At 37.9% G+C, this 13,502-nt stretch overlaps 1 protein-coding gene across 1 annotated transcript in view; it reads left to right on the top strand.

Moving 5' to 3' along the window:
* Positions 1-13,502, top strand: part of ADAM9 (ADAM metallopeptidase domain 9) — a 110,307-nt gene that overhangs the window by 55,059 nt on the left and 41,746 nt on the right. The window contains 3 exon segments of the mRNA XM_006765559.2: positions 1,239-1,434; positions 4,227-4,332; positions 5,507-5,690. Coding sequence (XP_006765622.1) covers positions 1,239-1,434; positions 4,227-4,332; positions 5,507-5,690 — 486 coding nt within the window.

The following is a 13,502-nucleotide window of genomic DNA, read 5'->3' as shown; positions in this document are numbered from 1 at the left end:
AAAAAAAATAGAAAAAGGAACAATATTATATATCAAAATTTCTTTTCTCTGATCTGTAAGAGAGCATTATTTTTATTACATGATAACGTGAAACATTTTATGGCACTTGTTTGCAGTTTTGCATCACATTCTCTTTACTACAGTCTAATGGGATTTTTTCCTAAGTAGAAACATTTTTTAATTTTAAGAGTAATCTATGTTTTTTATTAAAAATTCCACAGTGCCAAAGTATAGAAAGCAGACAGTGGAAGACTATCATTTTAACCTTCCTGACATAGCCATTTTTGATAATATGTTATTAATTTAGTTACTTTTTTCTGTATAGATGTGATTGTGTGTGTGTGTGTGTGTGTGTGTGTGAATGTGTGTATGCACATGCATGCATGGGGGGCGGTTAAGTTGCTAAACATAGATACATATATTTTTCCTATTGGTATTTTCAATAAGATACAATGGGCTTTCTTCCATTTGTGTAGTTCTACCAATGTTTCTACATTGGTAAGTTCTACATGGTTATATAGTTAGTACTTCTTTGTGTGGTTATACTGTAATTTCTTTACCTGGTCAATTGATGGTGGACATTTGCATTGCTTCCAATTTTTGTGTATAAGTAGTATTTCTGGGGCAGTATATGAATATTAACATTTTTGACACACATTTTACATACTTCCCATCCTATACCCACCAGTCTAGTCACATGCTTGTTTCCTTACATTAAGATTGGTTTCTAGCAAGTGTTATAATCCTGGTTAGTTTGATAGGTTTAATGTGCTTTTACATCTTTGTTTAATTTTCATTTCCTTCTTTTTAAAAAATATTTTTATTGATTTCAGAGAGGAAGGGAGAGGGAGAGAGAGAAAAAAACATCGATGATGAAAGAATACCATTTTTTGGCTGCCTCCTGCACGCCCCACACTGGGGATTGAGCCCACAGCTTGATATGTGCCCTGACTATAATTGAACCATGACCTCCTGGTTCATAGGTCGCTGCTCAACCACTGAGCCATAGCAGTAGGGCATATCTGCATTTCTTTTGATTATCAATGAGGTTATTTTTTTTCCTGTATTTCATGACTTTATGAATTGCCTATTATTGGCCTCTGTTCATTTTCCATTGGGCTATGTAATCTTTTGTTGTTATTAGAACTTTTATACATATAAATATCATAGTTTCAAATTTGATTAATTTGTGGGAATTGTCCTAATATTCTTGTTTCATTTGAATCTTATTACCCTAGTTTCTTCCAGGAGGTACTTTATGTAGAGGAAAAACCAATGAATGTGATGTTCCAGAATATTGCAATGGTACTTCTCAGTTCTGTCAGCCAGATGTTTTTATTCAGAATGGATATCCTTGCCAGAATAACAAAGCCTATTGTTACAACGGCATGTGCCAATATTATGATGCTCAGTGTCAAGTCATCTTTGGCTCAAGTAAGATATTTTATTTATAGTTGATTGCTTTGATTTTGTTTTTTGCTTTAGTTTTGGTTAAAAGTTGAAATAAAAATTAACAATAAAAAATAACAGTATATATACATAATATCAAATTTTAGTTTTAATAAATTCATATAAATAGTATAGGGATATACATTGGGGTCTATTATTTTCATTGTTCACTCAGAATATTTTTGAGATCCATCTGTGTTGAGATTTACATTTAGATGATAATGCAATAGACTATTCTATTACATGAATGTAATCTGTTCTATTACTGATAGATATTTAGGATGTTCAAAAATTCTTCTGATTCTCTTTTTAAAGTTTTCATTTTTATTAGACTTATATTTACACATAAAGATCCAAATTATTTAAAGATTTTATGAAAAAATAAAGTGTACTTGCAAGTACTATCTTCATTCATTGAGGAAACCACTTTTACCTTTTCTAGCTGATTGTTTTTTCGCTTGTTTCAGGTCTTTAGATGGCCTCTTGGTAATGCTACGTTTTGATTTTTCCCATGGTAGGCATTCACTATTATGAGGAATTGGCTCACATAATCACAGAGAATGGTAGGCCTCTTGTAGGGTAACGTCAGAAGAGCTAATGGTGTAGTTACAGTCCCCAGGCTGGCAGGCCAGAGATCCAGGAAGCCTGGATGATTCTGTTCGAGCGCTCAGGCAGTGCATGCCTAATCCCCTTAGATTGGGTGAAGAGGCTGCCTCCCTGGCAAAGAAGACTCATCAGAATCTAGGGGTTCAGTGTCCCCAGCTTCATCAGGGTCTTCCCACATATCTCCATTTCAGCTTTCAGGATCTCATTCTTTCACAATCACTGTCCTCAGTGTAACAGTAGACACCTATGAGGCTGGAAGCTCATCCTGGGTTGTAATTCAGCCAATTGGAGAATGAGATTCTGGATTTCATTCGTAACAATCCCAGCTCTATCATTGCAGGAGATACATGTCTTCTGCAGGTCACACATAGCTTTCAGCTTATTTATGCAGTGATCAAACTGGGAATTCAAATACCTGAGTTTATCTCCTCCCCTTCACCGTCCCCCTCTCCCCCCCGCCGCTTTGTCTGGTGATATCAGAAGCAATCAGACAATCTCATACCCCATTGGGCATTTGATTAAAATGCTGGATTTATTTCTTCAAACCTAGAGTTGTTGATTTTGACAAGACTTCTGTTGCCTTTAATTTCTGTTGTACTCCTCTTACAGTGGGTAAGATAAGCAGGAGGAGAGAAGACTATTTAAAAATTAAACGGGGCTTATTTATGTTACTCAGGCTATGGAGACGAAGTGGTAGAGCTCTGTCAACTTGTGATATATATATTTTGCAAGAATAGGTAGGTTATTCCAGCCTAAAAAAGTAATTTCCGATAGGCATTCTTAATGAAGTAAGTACTATTATTTAGCAAAGATGTTAAAATGGCCTGCAAAAAAGCCTAGGACTAAAGGAACCACAGTAATTTTTTTCTTTTGATATTTTCTGGAATTCTTATAGCTATTTCCATCCTATAGGAGAGCTTTGCTAGGTATTGCTATATGATATTTATCCTGTACAAATATTCTGCATTCATTTTTCATGTTACTTGATCCTTTGCCCCTTTTTTCCTCTAAGTCTTTTCACTCATATCCATTTTCTTTTAAACTAAACAACATAGTATTAGATGTGTAAGATAGGCAAATGAATTTCCTATATTATATAGAAAGTACTGGCATTTTGGCTTAAAATATTTTTAAGTAAAATATTTTTAGGAATGTATAATTAAGTGGAAAAATTGAATATTAAGTGACACTTTATAAAATAGAAGAAAGCAAGAATGAGTTAATACTTTTAAAATATATATTTTTTTATTGATTTCAGAGAGGAGGGGAGAGGGAGAGAGAGATAGAAACGTCAATGATGAGGGAATTATTAGCTGCCTCTTGCATGCCCCCTACTGGGGGTTGAGCCTGCAACCTAGGTATGAACCCTGACCAGGTTGGGAATCGAAACCTGACCTCCTGGTTCATAGGTCAACACTCAGCCACTGAGCCACACCGGCTGGGCTGGAATGCTACTTTATCAGTTGTCATGGCTGTCAGTCTATCTATTTCAGCGGTTCTCAACCTGTGGGTTGTGACCCCTTTGGGGGTCGAATGACCCTTTCACAGGGGTCACCTAAGACCATTGGAAAACACATACAATTACATATTGTTTCTGTGATTAATCACTATGCTTTAATTATGTTCAATTTGTAACAATGAAATCAGGGGTCACCACAACATGAGGAACTGTATTAAAGGGTCGCAGCATTAGGAAGGTTGAGAACCACTGATCTAATTACTAGGAATACCTAAATTAAGCTTCCACATATGGTAAATTAAAAAACCAAATAATAGCTGGCAATATTTTCATCAACCTTTCCCCACCTGTTTTAACTAGGAGTGCAATGCATATGTGTTTGAGAGCAGTGGGAATGACTGTGCTGAAAATGCTACCATACTGTGTGTGGGTTTTAATTTATTTATAGTTTCATCTTGTTTATTTGTAGTTGCATCTCTTTTAGACCTTGAGTGTTTGAGTTTAGGCTAACTTTTAAGTATAGTCTGAGCTTTATTTTTACAGTTGGTTGTTAAGTATAAAGTGTGGAACAATTTTTTTTTCCCCCCGTAAGGCTAGAAACTTTTTCAAAGGTATTGAGGCAGTTCATCCAGTTGTATGGACTGTCATAGGGAATACTTTTCTTTCTGAAATAAATTGCCAGAACCTAAATTTTTTTTTATTAACATTGCAGAAGCCAAGGCTGCCCCAAAAGATTGTTTCATTGATGTGAATTCTAAAGGTGACAGATTTGGCAATTGTGGCTTCTCTGGTAATGAATACAAGAAGTGTGCCACTGGGTAAGTGACGGGAGGTTATAAAGGAAAATGAATGATTGCAAGACCAGTCATCTTTTATAACTCCTTGTGACTGCCAACTTTCTCCCCTTTAAATACCTAACTTTTCAAACTTACAATTTTGCAACACAAGGTTTCAGGGAGACTGAATAGAACTAGTTAAATAAGTCACTTCTTCTGACATTACCTGTCTGAAATCGAATGGTTTTTAGAATCTTACTTTGTTTATCTATATTCTACATTAAGAACCACAAATAAACACTCTTCCTCCTTTTTCTTCGTTTCATTAAAAGGTTGTTTTGCTAAATTCATAGAGGTACAGAATTAATTTTGTATTTTATTATTTTGTTCTCGCTCTGTAATTTAAAAGTGATAAATTAAATAGAAAATTTCAATGCAGCATCATAACAGTTGATGTTCGGGGTACTTAGTGTGTTATGAAAGGATTTGGGAAGGGCATTTAACTCACACAGCCTTGGTGTATTGATGAGTTATGGATTGAGTTTTCAAGTAAGTAACTCAGACCCAAGCCAAGAAGGGTGGAGTCCTTTCTTAGTTACTTTACATTACAGAATCTAATATTTTTCTTACCATACTTCTTTAAAGAAGACACAATTGAAAAAAATATTTTTATTGATTTTAGAGAGGAATGGAAAGAGAGAGAGATAGAAACATCAATGATGAGAGAGAATCATTGATCGGCTGCCTCCTGCACGCCCCACATTGGGGATCCTGCCCACAACCCAGGCATGTGCCCTGACTGGGAATTGAAATGTGACCTTCTGGTTCATAGGTTGACGCTCAACCACTGTGCCATGCTGGCTGGGCACAGTTGTATTTTGATATAGTTCTATTATTTTCTATTCATAAAGTTATATTTATAAGACACTTTATTAGACTTTTTTGAGCCCTAGATAGATAGTGAGGAGGGATTAGGTGTGCAAAAAGGAGCATCAGCACCGCCTGACACCCTACTAATTTGTACCTCAGCATCCATTTACCTCTGCCCTTCTCTGCTGTATTTAAAGAGAGCTTCTTTGATCTCTGCTGCTCTCACACTCTCTTTCTTTTGAGATTCCCTTCAGCTAAATAGCAGTACACTCTCTGTTTATCTGCATATATATAATTTTTCTATTGTATCTACCCTGATACATTTTACATTTATTTTTCTTTATAGAAATGCTTTGTGTGGAAAACTTCAATGTGAGAATGTCCAAGACATGCCTGTATTTGGAATTGTGCCTGCTATTATTCTGACCCCCAGTGGAGGCACCAAATGTTGGGGTGTGGATTTTCAGCTAGGATCAGATGTTCCAGATCCTGGGATGGTGAATGAAGGCACAAGATGTGATGTTGGGAAGGTAATTAAAATTTTTTCTATGTATAAAGTAAAATTTTAAAAATTGTTATGCAAAGTGATTGTTTTTTTTCTGATTATAAAAGAAATTATGTTTAGTATAGAGATTTGGGAAAATATGAAGCCATCAAGAACAAAATTGAGAATAGTTATGATTCTACTATCCAGATTTCTTACGTTATCACCTGTGGTTTCCATGTTGCCATGTGCTTTGCATTTTTCCCTCCCCTATCAATGAGCTATAATTTATTAGTCAGTTTGCCATTATTGGGACACTAAGGTGATTTCCAGGGTCGTGTGTGTGTGTGTGTGTGTGTGTGTGTGTGTGTGTGTTGAGGTGGGGTGGGGGGGCATGTGCATCCACGTGTGTCTCTGTACTAGAAATCTCAGTGTTTGTCCTGCCCATGCTCCCTGTTACCCTGACCAGAACTGTTTGGATCAGATATGAGCCAATATTTAGCCAGCCTCTGACTTAATGCCAGCGATGCATATGAGAAGATGAACTTATTTGGATTAAGTAATTAAAGAACAGTAATTAAGAGTAGGACAGAAGCTGTAAGAATTCTTTGAGAGATGCCATGAAGCAGGAGCAGAGCTAGAAGGCTTATGGCAAACTTAAGCCATTTACAAAAGATAAAAGGATACAGGATTATTGAACAAGTTGAAGACACCAACTCAGAGGAGAATAGAGGAGGAGGAGAGAACACAATTGACTGATTATATAATAAGTGAAAGACAAGGTGGACCCTCAAGTTACTTCAATTTCTACCAAGTTCTCAGACCCAGTTCAGTTTCCTGCTTATAAAAAGAGCCTTTTATTTTTGTCCCTGTCCTTCCCACTACATATACTTGACTGCTTCAGTCTTGATAAACAATGCAGAGACAAATGGCTTTATAAATAAAAATTTCAGAATATCTTAATTGTCTTCTTAGACAATAGTGTGCATACTTTTAAAGTTTTAGATATATTTTTGCCAATTTTGCTTTATAAAAGTTATTGCTAGTTTACCTTCCAACCAGTTTTAAATAAGTGTTTTAATTCTCCATATGATAGTCAAGATTAGCTTCTATTGTTTTAAAGCTTTTTATTTTACTCTTTCTTGATTATTAGTGATATTAAATTTTTTGGTGTCTATATACTTATTCCTTCTTTTGTGATTTTCTTATTGATATCTTTGTCCACTTAAAAACTGGTGTGTTTTTCTTATTGATTTTATAATTTGACTGGGAATACGGCTAGCCTTCAAAGGTTATATTATTATTTTAGCTATTGGGTTGGTTAGATAATATTTTTTATTTAATGGAATATCCTTTTAACCCTAATTAATAAGTATTTAAAAAGAATCAATTTTAAATTTTATTAGTTTAAAAAAATCAGCTATTGAAATAATACATTTTTTGTTTTGGCCTATTGATGTGCTGGGTCATATCAATAAAATTCCTAACATTAAATTATTTTTATATTCCTGGAGCAAATACTGGTAACATTGAATTTTTCTGTAGATAGATTCCTGGATTCTATGTGCTAGTGAGTATACTTTTGTATTTCTGAAGCGGTATACATTCAACATTTTTGAATTTATGAAATTTTACTCTATGAATTATAGTCAGTACTCTTTTTAAAAAATATATATATTTTATTGATATTTTTTTACAGAGAGGAAGGGAGAGGGATAGAGAGTTAGATGAGAGAGAAGCATTGATCAGCTGCCTCCTGCACACACCCCACCAGGGATGTGCCCACAACCAAGGTACATGCCCTTGACTGGAATCGAACCTGGGGCCCTTCAGTCTACAGGCGGACTCCCCATCCACTGAGCCAAACTGGTTAGGTCTATAGTCAGTACTCTAAGTCTCACAAAAACTCAGCTAAGTCTGAATTAAAGCATAACAGGAAATTTATTTATTAAAAACAAAATCAGTTAAAGAGATTTGGAACCCAGAATCCCGGATATTATTTCTGCAGTTCTTTCCTCTATCTTTCATTTTTGCTTCTCCCTTGTTGACCCTCCCCCCCCAGCATTATCTATAATAATAAAAGTGTAATATGCAAATCGACTGAACAGCCAAACAGCAGAACAACCATTCGGATGACCATGCAATGACACTCACTGGTGCCAGGCCAGCCAAGGCAGGTGCAATGCCATTGGTCAGGGGGGCCCGCCATCACCCCACGATTGCCCCACGATCGCCCCACAGAGGGAGGCCCAGGACACCGGCCAGCGGGGTGATCGATTGGGGGGACTCTGCGATTGCCCCACAGAGGGTGGCGGCCACCCTCTATGGGACAATTGATCAGGGGGCTCCACAATCGATCGCCCCAAAAAGGGAGGCCCAGGTCACCGACCGGCAGGCTATGGTGGGTAGGTAGGGCCTCCCTCTGCAGGGTGACTGATCACAGAGTTCTGGCCCTGCAGCGGGAGGCCCAGGCTACCTGGCTGGTGGCGTTGCGGCGGGTGGGTGGGGCCTCACTCTGTGGGGCTCCCAGATTGTGAGAGGGCACAGGCCGGGCTGAGGGACCCCCTTGCCTCCTGAGTGCACGAATTTCATGTACCGGGCCTCTAGTTGAGATATAATTGACATATAACATTGTACAAACTTAAGATGTACAATGTAATGATTTGATGCACATATATATTGTGAAATGATTACCACAATATGGTTTGTTAATTTATCCATTCATCTCACATGAATAAGTTTTTCTTCTGTTTGGAGAGAGGACATTTAAACTTACCCTCTTATCAATTTTTAAGTGTATAATACAGTGTTATTAACTATAATCACCATGCTAAATATTAGATGCCCAGAACTTACTCTTCTTATTATAACTGGAAGTTTGTACTCTTTGCAAATAAAGTGGAGGGCTGCAGCACAGTAGCCCCGCTCTGGAACATTCCTGAAGGACAGTGGTGAAAGAAAATCCTCCCAGTGGACAGAATTTTGAGCAATACAACGGGTTGTTCTCTTTTAGGTTTGCTTGGAGGGAGAAACGGCCAGATGTGCTTTATACACCAATTCATTTCTGAAGGGTTCCCATTTTCTCCTTCATTTAAGGGTTCTGGGTCTGTAATATAGCTCAAATCTGGGAATTGATTGAGAGCTCGTGACTCAGTTTTTTTTTTAAATTTAAATTCTTTATTGTTTAAAATAAACAGTGAAATTGCATGAGTCTCCTTTTTCCCCCATTGACCTCTCCTGCCGGGAGCCGGTCCATCCTTGCTGTTTCAAGGGACCTGGCATATATGGCATACTGTTCTTAATATGTTTGGTCACCTTCTTGGCACTATGTGTTTTAACCAAGGTCACCTCTCCGAGAAAGGTTGTTTTCCCAGGTAGGGATTTTCCCCTGAAGTTAGGGAGGGAATAAAACCTCTTAACTGCCAGGCGGGTAATTAATCACTTTAACTACAAACAATCATGCTTAAGTACATAATCTTTACTCCCTGGAATGGAGATAAGAAACGCCCTAACCTTTGGAATAGAGATTGATAGGATTAAAATCAACTGGTATAAATACAGATGCAACAAGACAACAGGAGACAGAACTTAGAGACAGAACTTAGAGACAGAACTGAGAAGACAGAATTTAGGACACAGAACTTAGAACACAGAACTTAGAAGACAGAACCTACACAGAACCTAGGGACAGAAGAACTTCGCTGGAGAGAACATGGCAAAAGATCCTGGACAGAACCTGGCTACAGAACTTGGCTGGAGATTGTGGCTAGAGATCCTGGCAAGGCTGCTGATCAACTGAACGCTGTCTCCGTGTCATTCCTTCTTCGCCGACTCCGTCCACACCTTTGGGGACCCCTGGACCTGCTGGGGTTGGCCCCAGCACTCTTCCCAGACACCCTCACTCCCAGCACATGCCCTCACCCCACTACTGTCTGTGTCCATTGGTTATGCTCGTATGCATGCATACAAGTCCTTTGGTTGATCTCTTACTCCCTCACCACCCTCATAGATTGGACAGTCTGTTCAGTGCTTCTATGTCTCTGGTTCTATTTTTATTCATCAGTTTATGTTCATTATATTACACAAATGAGTGAGATCATGTGATATTTATCTTTCTCTGACTGGCTTATTTCGCTTAGCATAATGCTCTCCAGTTCCATCCATGCTGTTGCAAATGGTAAGAATTCCTTCTTTTTTACAGCAGCTTAGAATTCCTTTGTGCAGATGTACCACAGTTTTCTAATCCTGTCATCTGCTAATGGGCACTTAGGCTGTTTCCAAATCTTAGCTATTGTAAATTGTGCTGCTATGAACATAGGGGTGCATATATCCTTTCTGATAGGTGTTTCTGTTTTCATAGGATATATTCCTAGAAGTGGGATTACTGGGTCAAATGGAAGTTCAATTTTTAATTTTTTGAGGAAATGCCATACTGTTTTCCACAGTGACTGCACCAATCTGCATTCCCATCAGCAGTGCAGGAGGGTTCCTTTTTCCCTGTATCCTCCTCAGCTCTTGTCGTTTGTTGATTTGTTGATGATAGCCATTCTGACAGTTGTGAGATGGTACCTCATTGTTGTTTTGATTTGTATTTCTTGGATGATTAGTGACTTTGAGCATGTTTTCATATGTCTCTTGGCCTTCTGTATGTCCTCTTTCAAAACATGTCTATTAAGGTCCTTTGCCCATTTTTTATTGGATTGTTTATCTTCCTTTTGTTAAGTTGTATGAGTCCCCTATAAATGTTGGAGATTAAACTCTTATCAGAGATAACACTGGCAAATATGTTCGCCCATGCATTGGGCTTTCTTGTTGTTTTGTTGATGGTTTCTTTTGCTGTGCAGAAGCTTTTTATTTTGATGTAGTCCCATTTGTTTATTTTCTCCTTAGTTTCCATTACCCTAGGAGCTGTAGCGGTAAAGGTATTGCTGCAACATGTGTATGCTTTTGCCTCCTTTGTCAAATATTAATTGAGCATATTGGCTTGGGTCAATTTCTGGGGTCTCTGTTCTCTTACATTGATCTATATGCCTGTTTTTGTGCTAGAACCAGGTTGTTTTGAGTACGATGGCTTGGTAGTATAACTTGATACCTAGTATTGTGATTCCTCCAACTTTCTCAAGATTTCTGTGGCTATTCAGGGTCTTTTTTGGGTCCATATAAAATTTTAGAGTGTTTGTTCTAAGTCTGTGAGATACACAGTTTATATTTTAATCAGGATTGCATTGAATCTATAGATTGCTTTGGGTAATATGGACATTTTAATGATGTTAATTCTATCAATCCATGAAATGGTATATTTTTCCACTTGTTTATGTCTTCCTCTATCTCTTTTTTTCAGCGTCCTGTAATTTTCTGAGTATGGGTCCTTTACCTCCTTTGTTAAATTTATTCCTAGGTATCTTAATTTTTTTGTTGTGATGGTAAATGGGATTTTTTTTTAGTTTCTCTTTTTGTGAGTTCATTATTGGTGTATAAAAAAGCCATAGATTTCTGGGTGTTAATTTTGTATCCTGCTGCATTCCCAAATTCATTTATTAAGTCTAGTAGTTTTTTGATGGAGTCTTTAGGGTTTTCTAAGTACAGTATGATGCCATCTGTGAATAATGACAATTTTACTTCTTCTTTTCCAATTTGGATGCCTTTTATTTTGTGACTCAGTTTTTTTGATCCAGGTTAGATTTTTGTTCTCTTGACTTCAAACTTTTCTGCTTCTACAGATCTAGTATGAATGTATTAGTAGGCTTTCTATCACTTTCACTTTTGGAAGCTCCATGATCAAATATTCAACATTGTAGGCGGTGTATGAGAGTCAGACTATTCTGATTGTTGCTTTAACACTGCTCTCCTTGGTTGTGACATACCCACATTGGTTTTGACAGTTGGGGGCTGCCACTTGGCCCCCTGAATCCAAATACTCTCATTGTGTTTCATTTTTCTCATTTATTGACCACAGTTCTCACTGTAAGGATTGGTCTATAGAGAACAGTGATCACAGAGCTCTTCAAAGGTGCTAGGGATCCCTTTTCAAGCTCATTTTTCACAGTTATGGTGAAAAGTAGGTCTTCTGGGTCATCTGAGTGAGGTCTTAAATGGCAAATCCACTTAACATCCCAATCTCTTTAACTCTTTGAATTGTTTCTTTTACCTGAAACCAAGGCAGATTCAGCATTTTCAACTCACTCAATTGGCTTTTGTTCCATTTAAAAATACATAGTTTCATTGATTTTTAGAGAGGAAGGGAGAGGGAGAGAAAAAGAGAGAGAGAAAGACAGACTGGCTGCCTCCTGCATGCTTCCTACCAAGGATCAAGCCTGCAACCCAGGTATATGCCCTGGTTGGGAGTTGAACCAGCAACCTTTTGGTGCACAGGATGATGCCTAGCCAACTGAGTCACACAGGCCAGGGCTCTTTTAGTACATTTTTCAGGCCATTAATCAACAAGCTATTTCAGCTCTTTCTAAATCCCTGACCTGGAATATTAAATGCAGAATCTCTAATTAGTAAACCCATATCAGTAAATGTGGCCTGATTTAACTTTCTGTTCTTTCTGCCATTATCCCACACCCTTAATATCCATTCCCATATATGCCGCGTAGATTCCTGTCTATATAAATTATAAAACTCAAGTAGTTCTTTTGGTATGTAGCATACTTCCTCTTGGGTTACACTTTGTACCTCATCTTTAGGGACCTGCTCCTACTTGAATCTAGTCATAGATTTGGAAACAAAGGTGGTGGGGATGAATCTTGAGGAGGATCAACATTGTCTTACAAGGAAACTTTCTCAAAGGAGGCTATTAAATCCCCTTTGGCAATGCAGCACTAATCTCTTGTCTTGGGAGTGGAAAGGACTCCTTTGAGAGTAGGGAGACCACTCCCACTGGCAGAGAAGACTCATCCGAATTTGGGGACACCATGTCCCCTGCTATATCAGGGTCTTCTCACACATCTCCATGCCAGCTGTCAGGATCTCATTCTTTCCCAATCACTGCCTACTCCTTAACAGTAGATATCCTCTGAGGTTGGAGTTCGACTTGTGCTATAATCTCTCCAGTTGCAGGATGAGATTCTGGGTTTGATTTTTCAGATATTTCAGCCCTCTTGCCACAGGGAATGAGAGGCTTCTTCAGTGCGCTCAGAAGTTTCTAGGTCATTCATGCCTTACTTGAGCTGGGAATTCAGATTAGTGAACTCATCCTTTTCTTTTCCCACTTTGTCCAGTGATATTAGAAGTAACCAATCTCCTGTTTGTAAAATGTTCATAAGAATCATATACATAGTTAGTCAGAATCTTGATTATTATAAGTGGTTGATTAGTAATAACCAGTGGTGATATTTTGTGAGTATCTATTGCCATGTCACACTATGGACTATACCAGCCGCGGGCAAACTACTGCCCGCGGGCCGGATCCGGCCCGTTTGAAATGAATAAAACTATTGAAAAAAAAGACCGTACCCTTTTATGTAATGATGTTTACTTTGAATTTATATTAGTTCACACAAACACTCCATCCATGCTTTTGTTCCGGCCCTCTGATCCAGTTTAAGAACTCATTGTGGCCCTCGAGTCAAAAAGTTTGCCCACCCCTAGACTGTACTCTTTTTACTATTGGAAAGAGAGTTATTAATGTCTTTAAATATAATCAGGTAAGAGAGCCAATTTAATAAAGCCCACAAACGAGTTCAGAAAACTTATCCTTATAATATGTTTCTCTAGAACAGGGGTGGGCAAACTTTTTGACTCAAGGGCCACAATGGGTTCTTAAACTGGACCGGAGGCCGGAACAAAAGCATGGATGGAGTGTTAGTGTGAACTAATATAAATTCAAAGTAAACATCATTACATAAAAGGGTAT

The sequence above is a fragment of the Myotis davidii genome, unplaced genomic scaffold (assembly GCF_000327345.1).
Source record: "Myotis davidii unplaced genomic scaffold, ASM32734v1 scaffold93, whole genome shotgun sequence".
Classification (NCBI taxonomy): domain Eukaryota; kingdom Metazoa; phylum Chordata; class Mammalia; order Chiroptera; family Vespertilionidae; genus Myotis; species Myotis davidii.
Note: the sequence above shows the minus strand (reverse complement) of the source record. Positions and strands in the feature narration are given on the sequence as shown.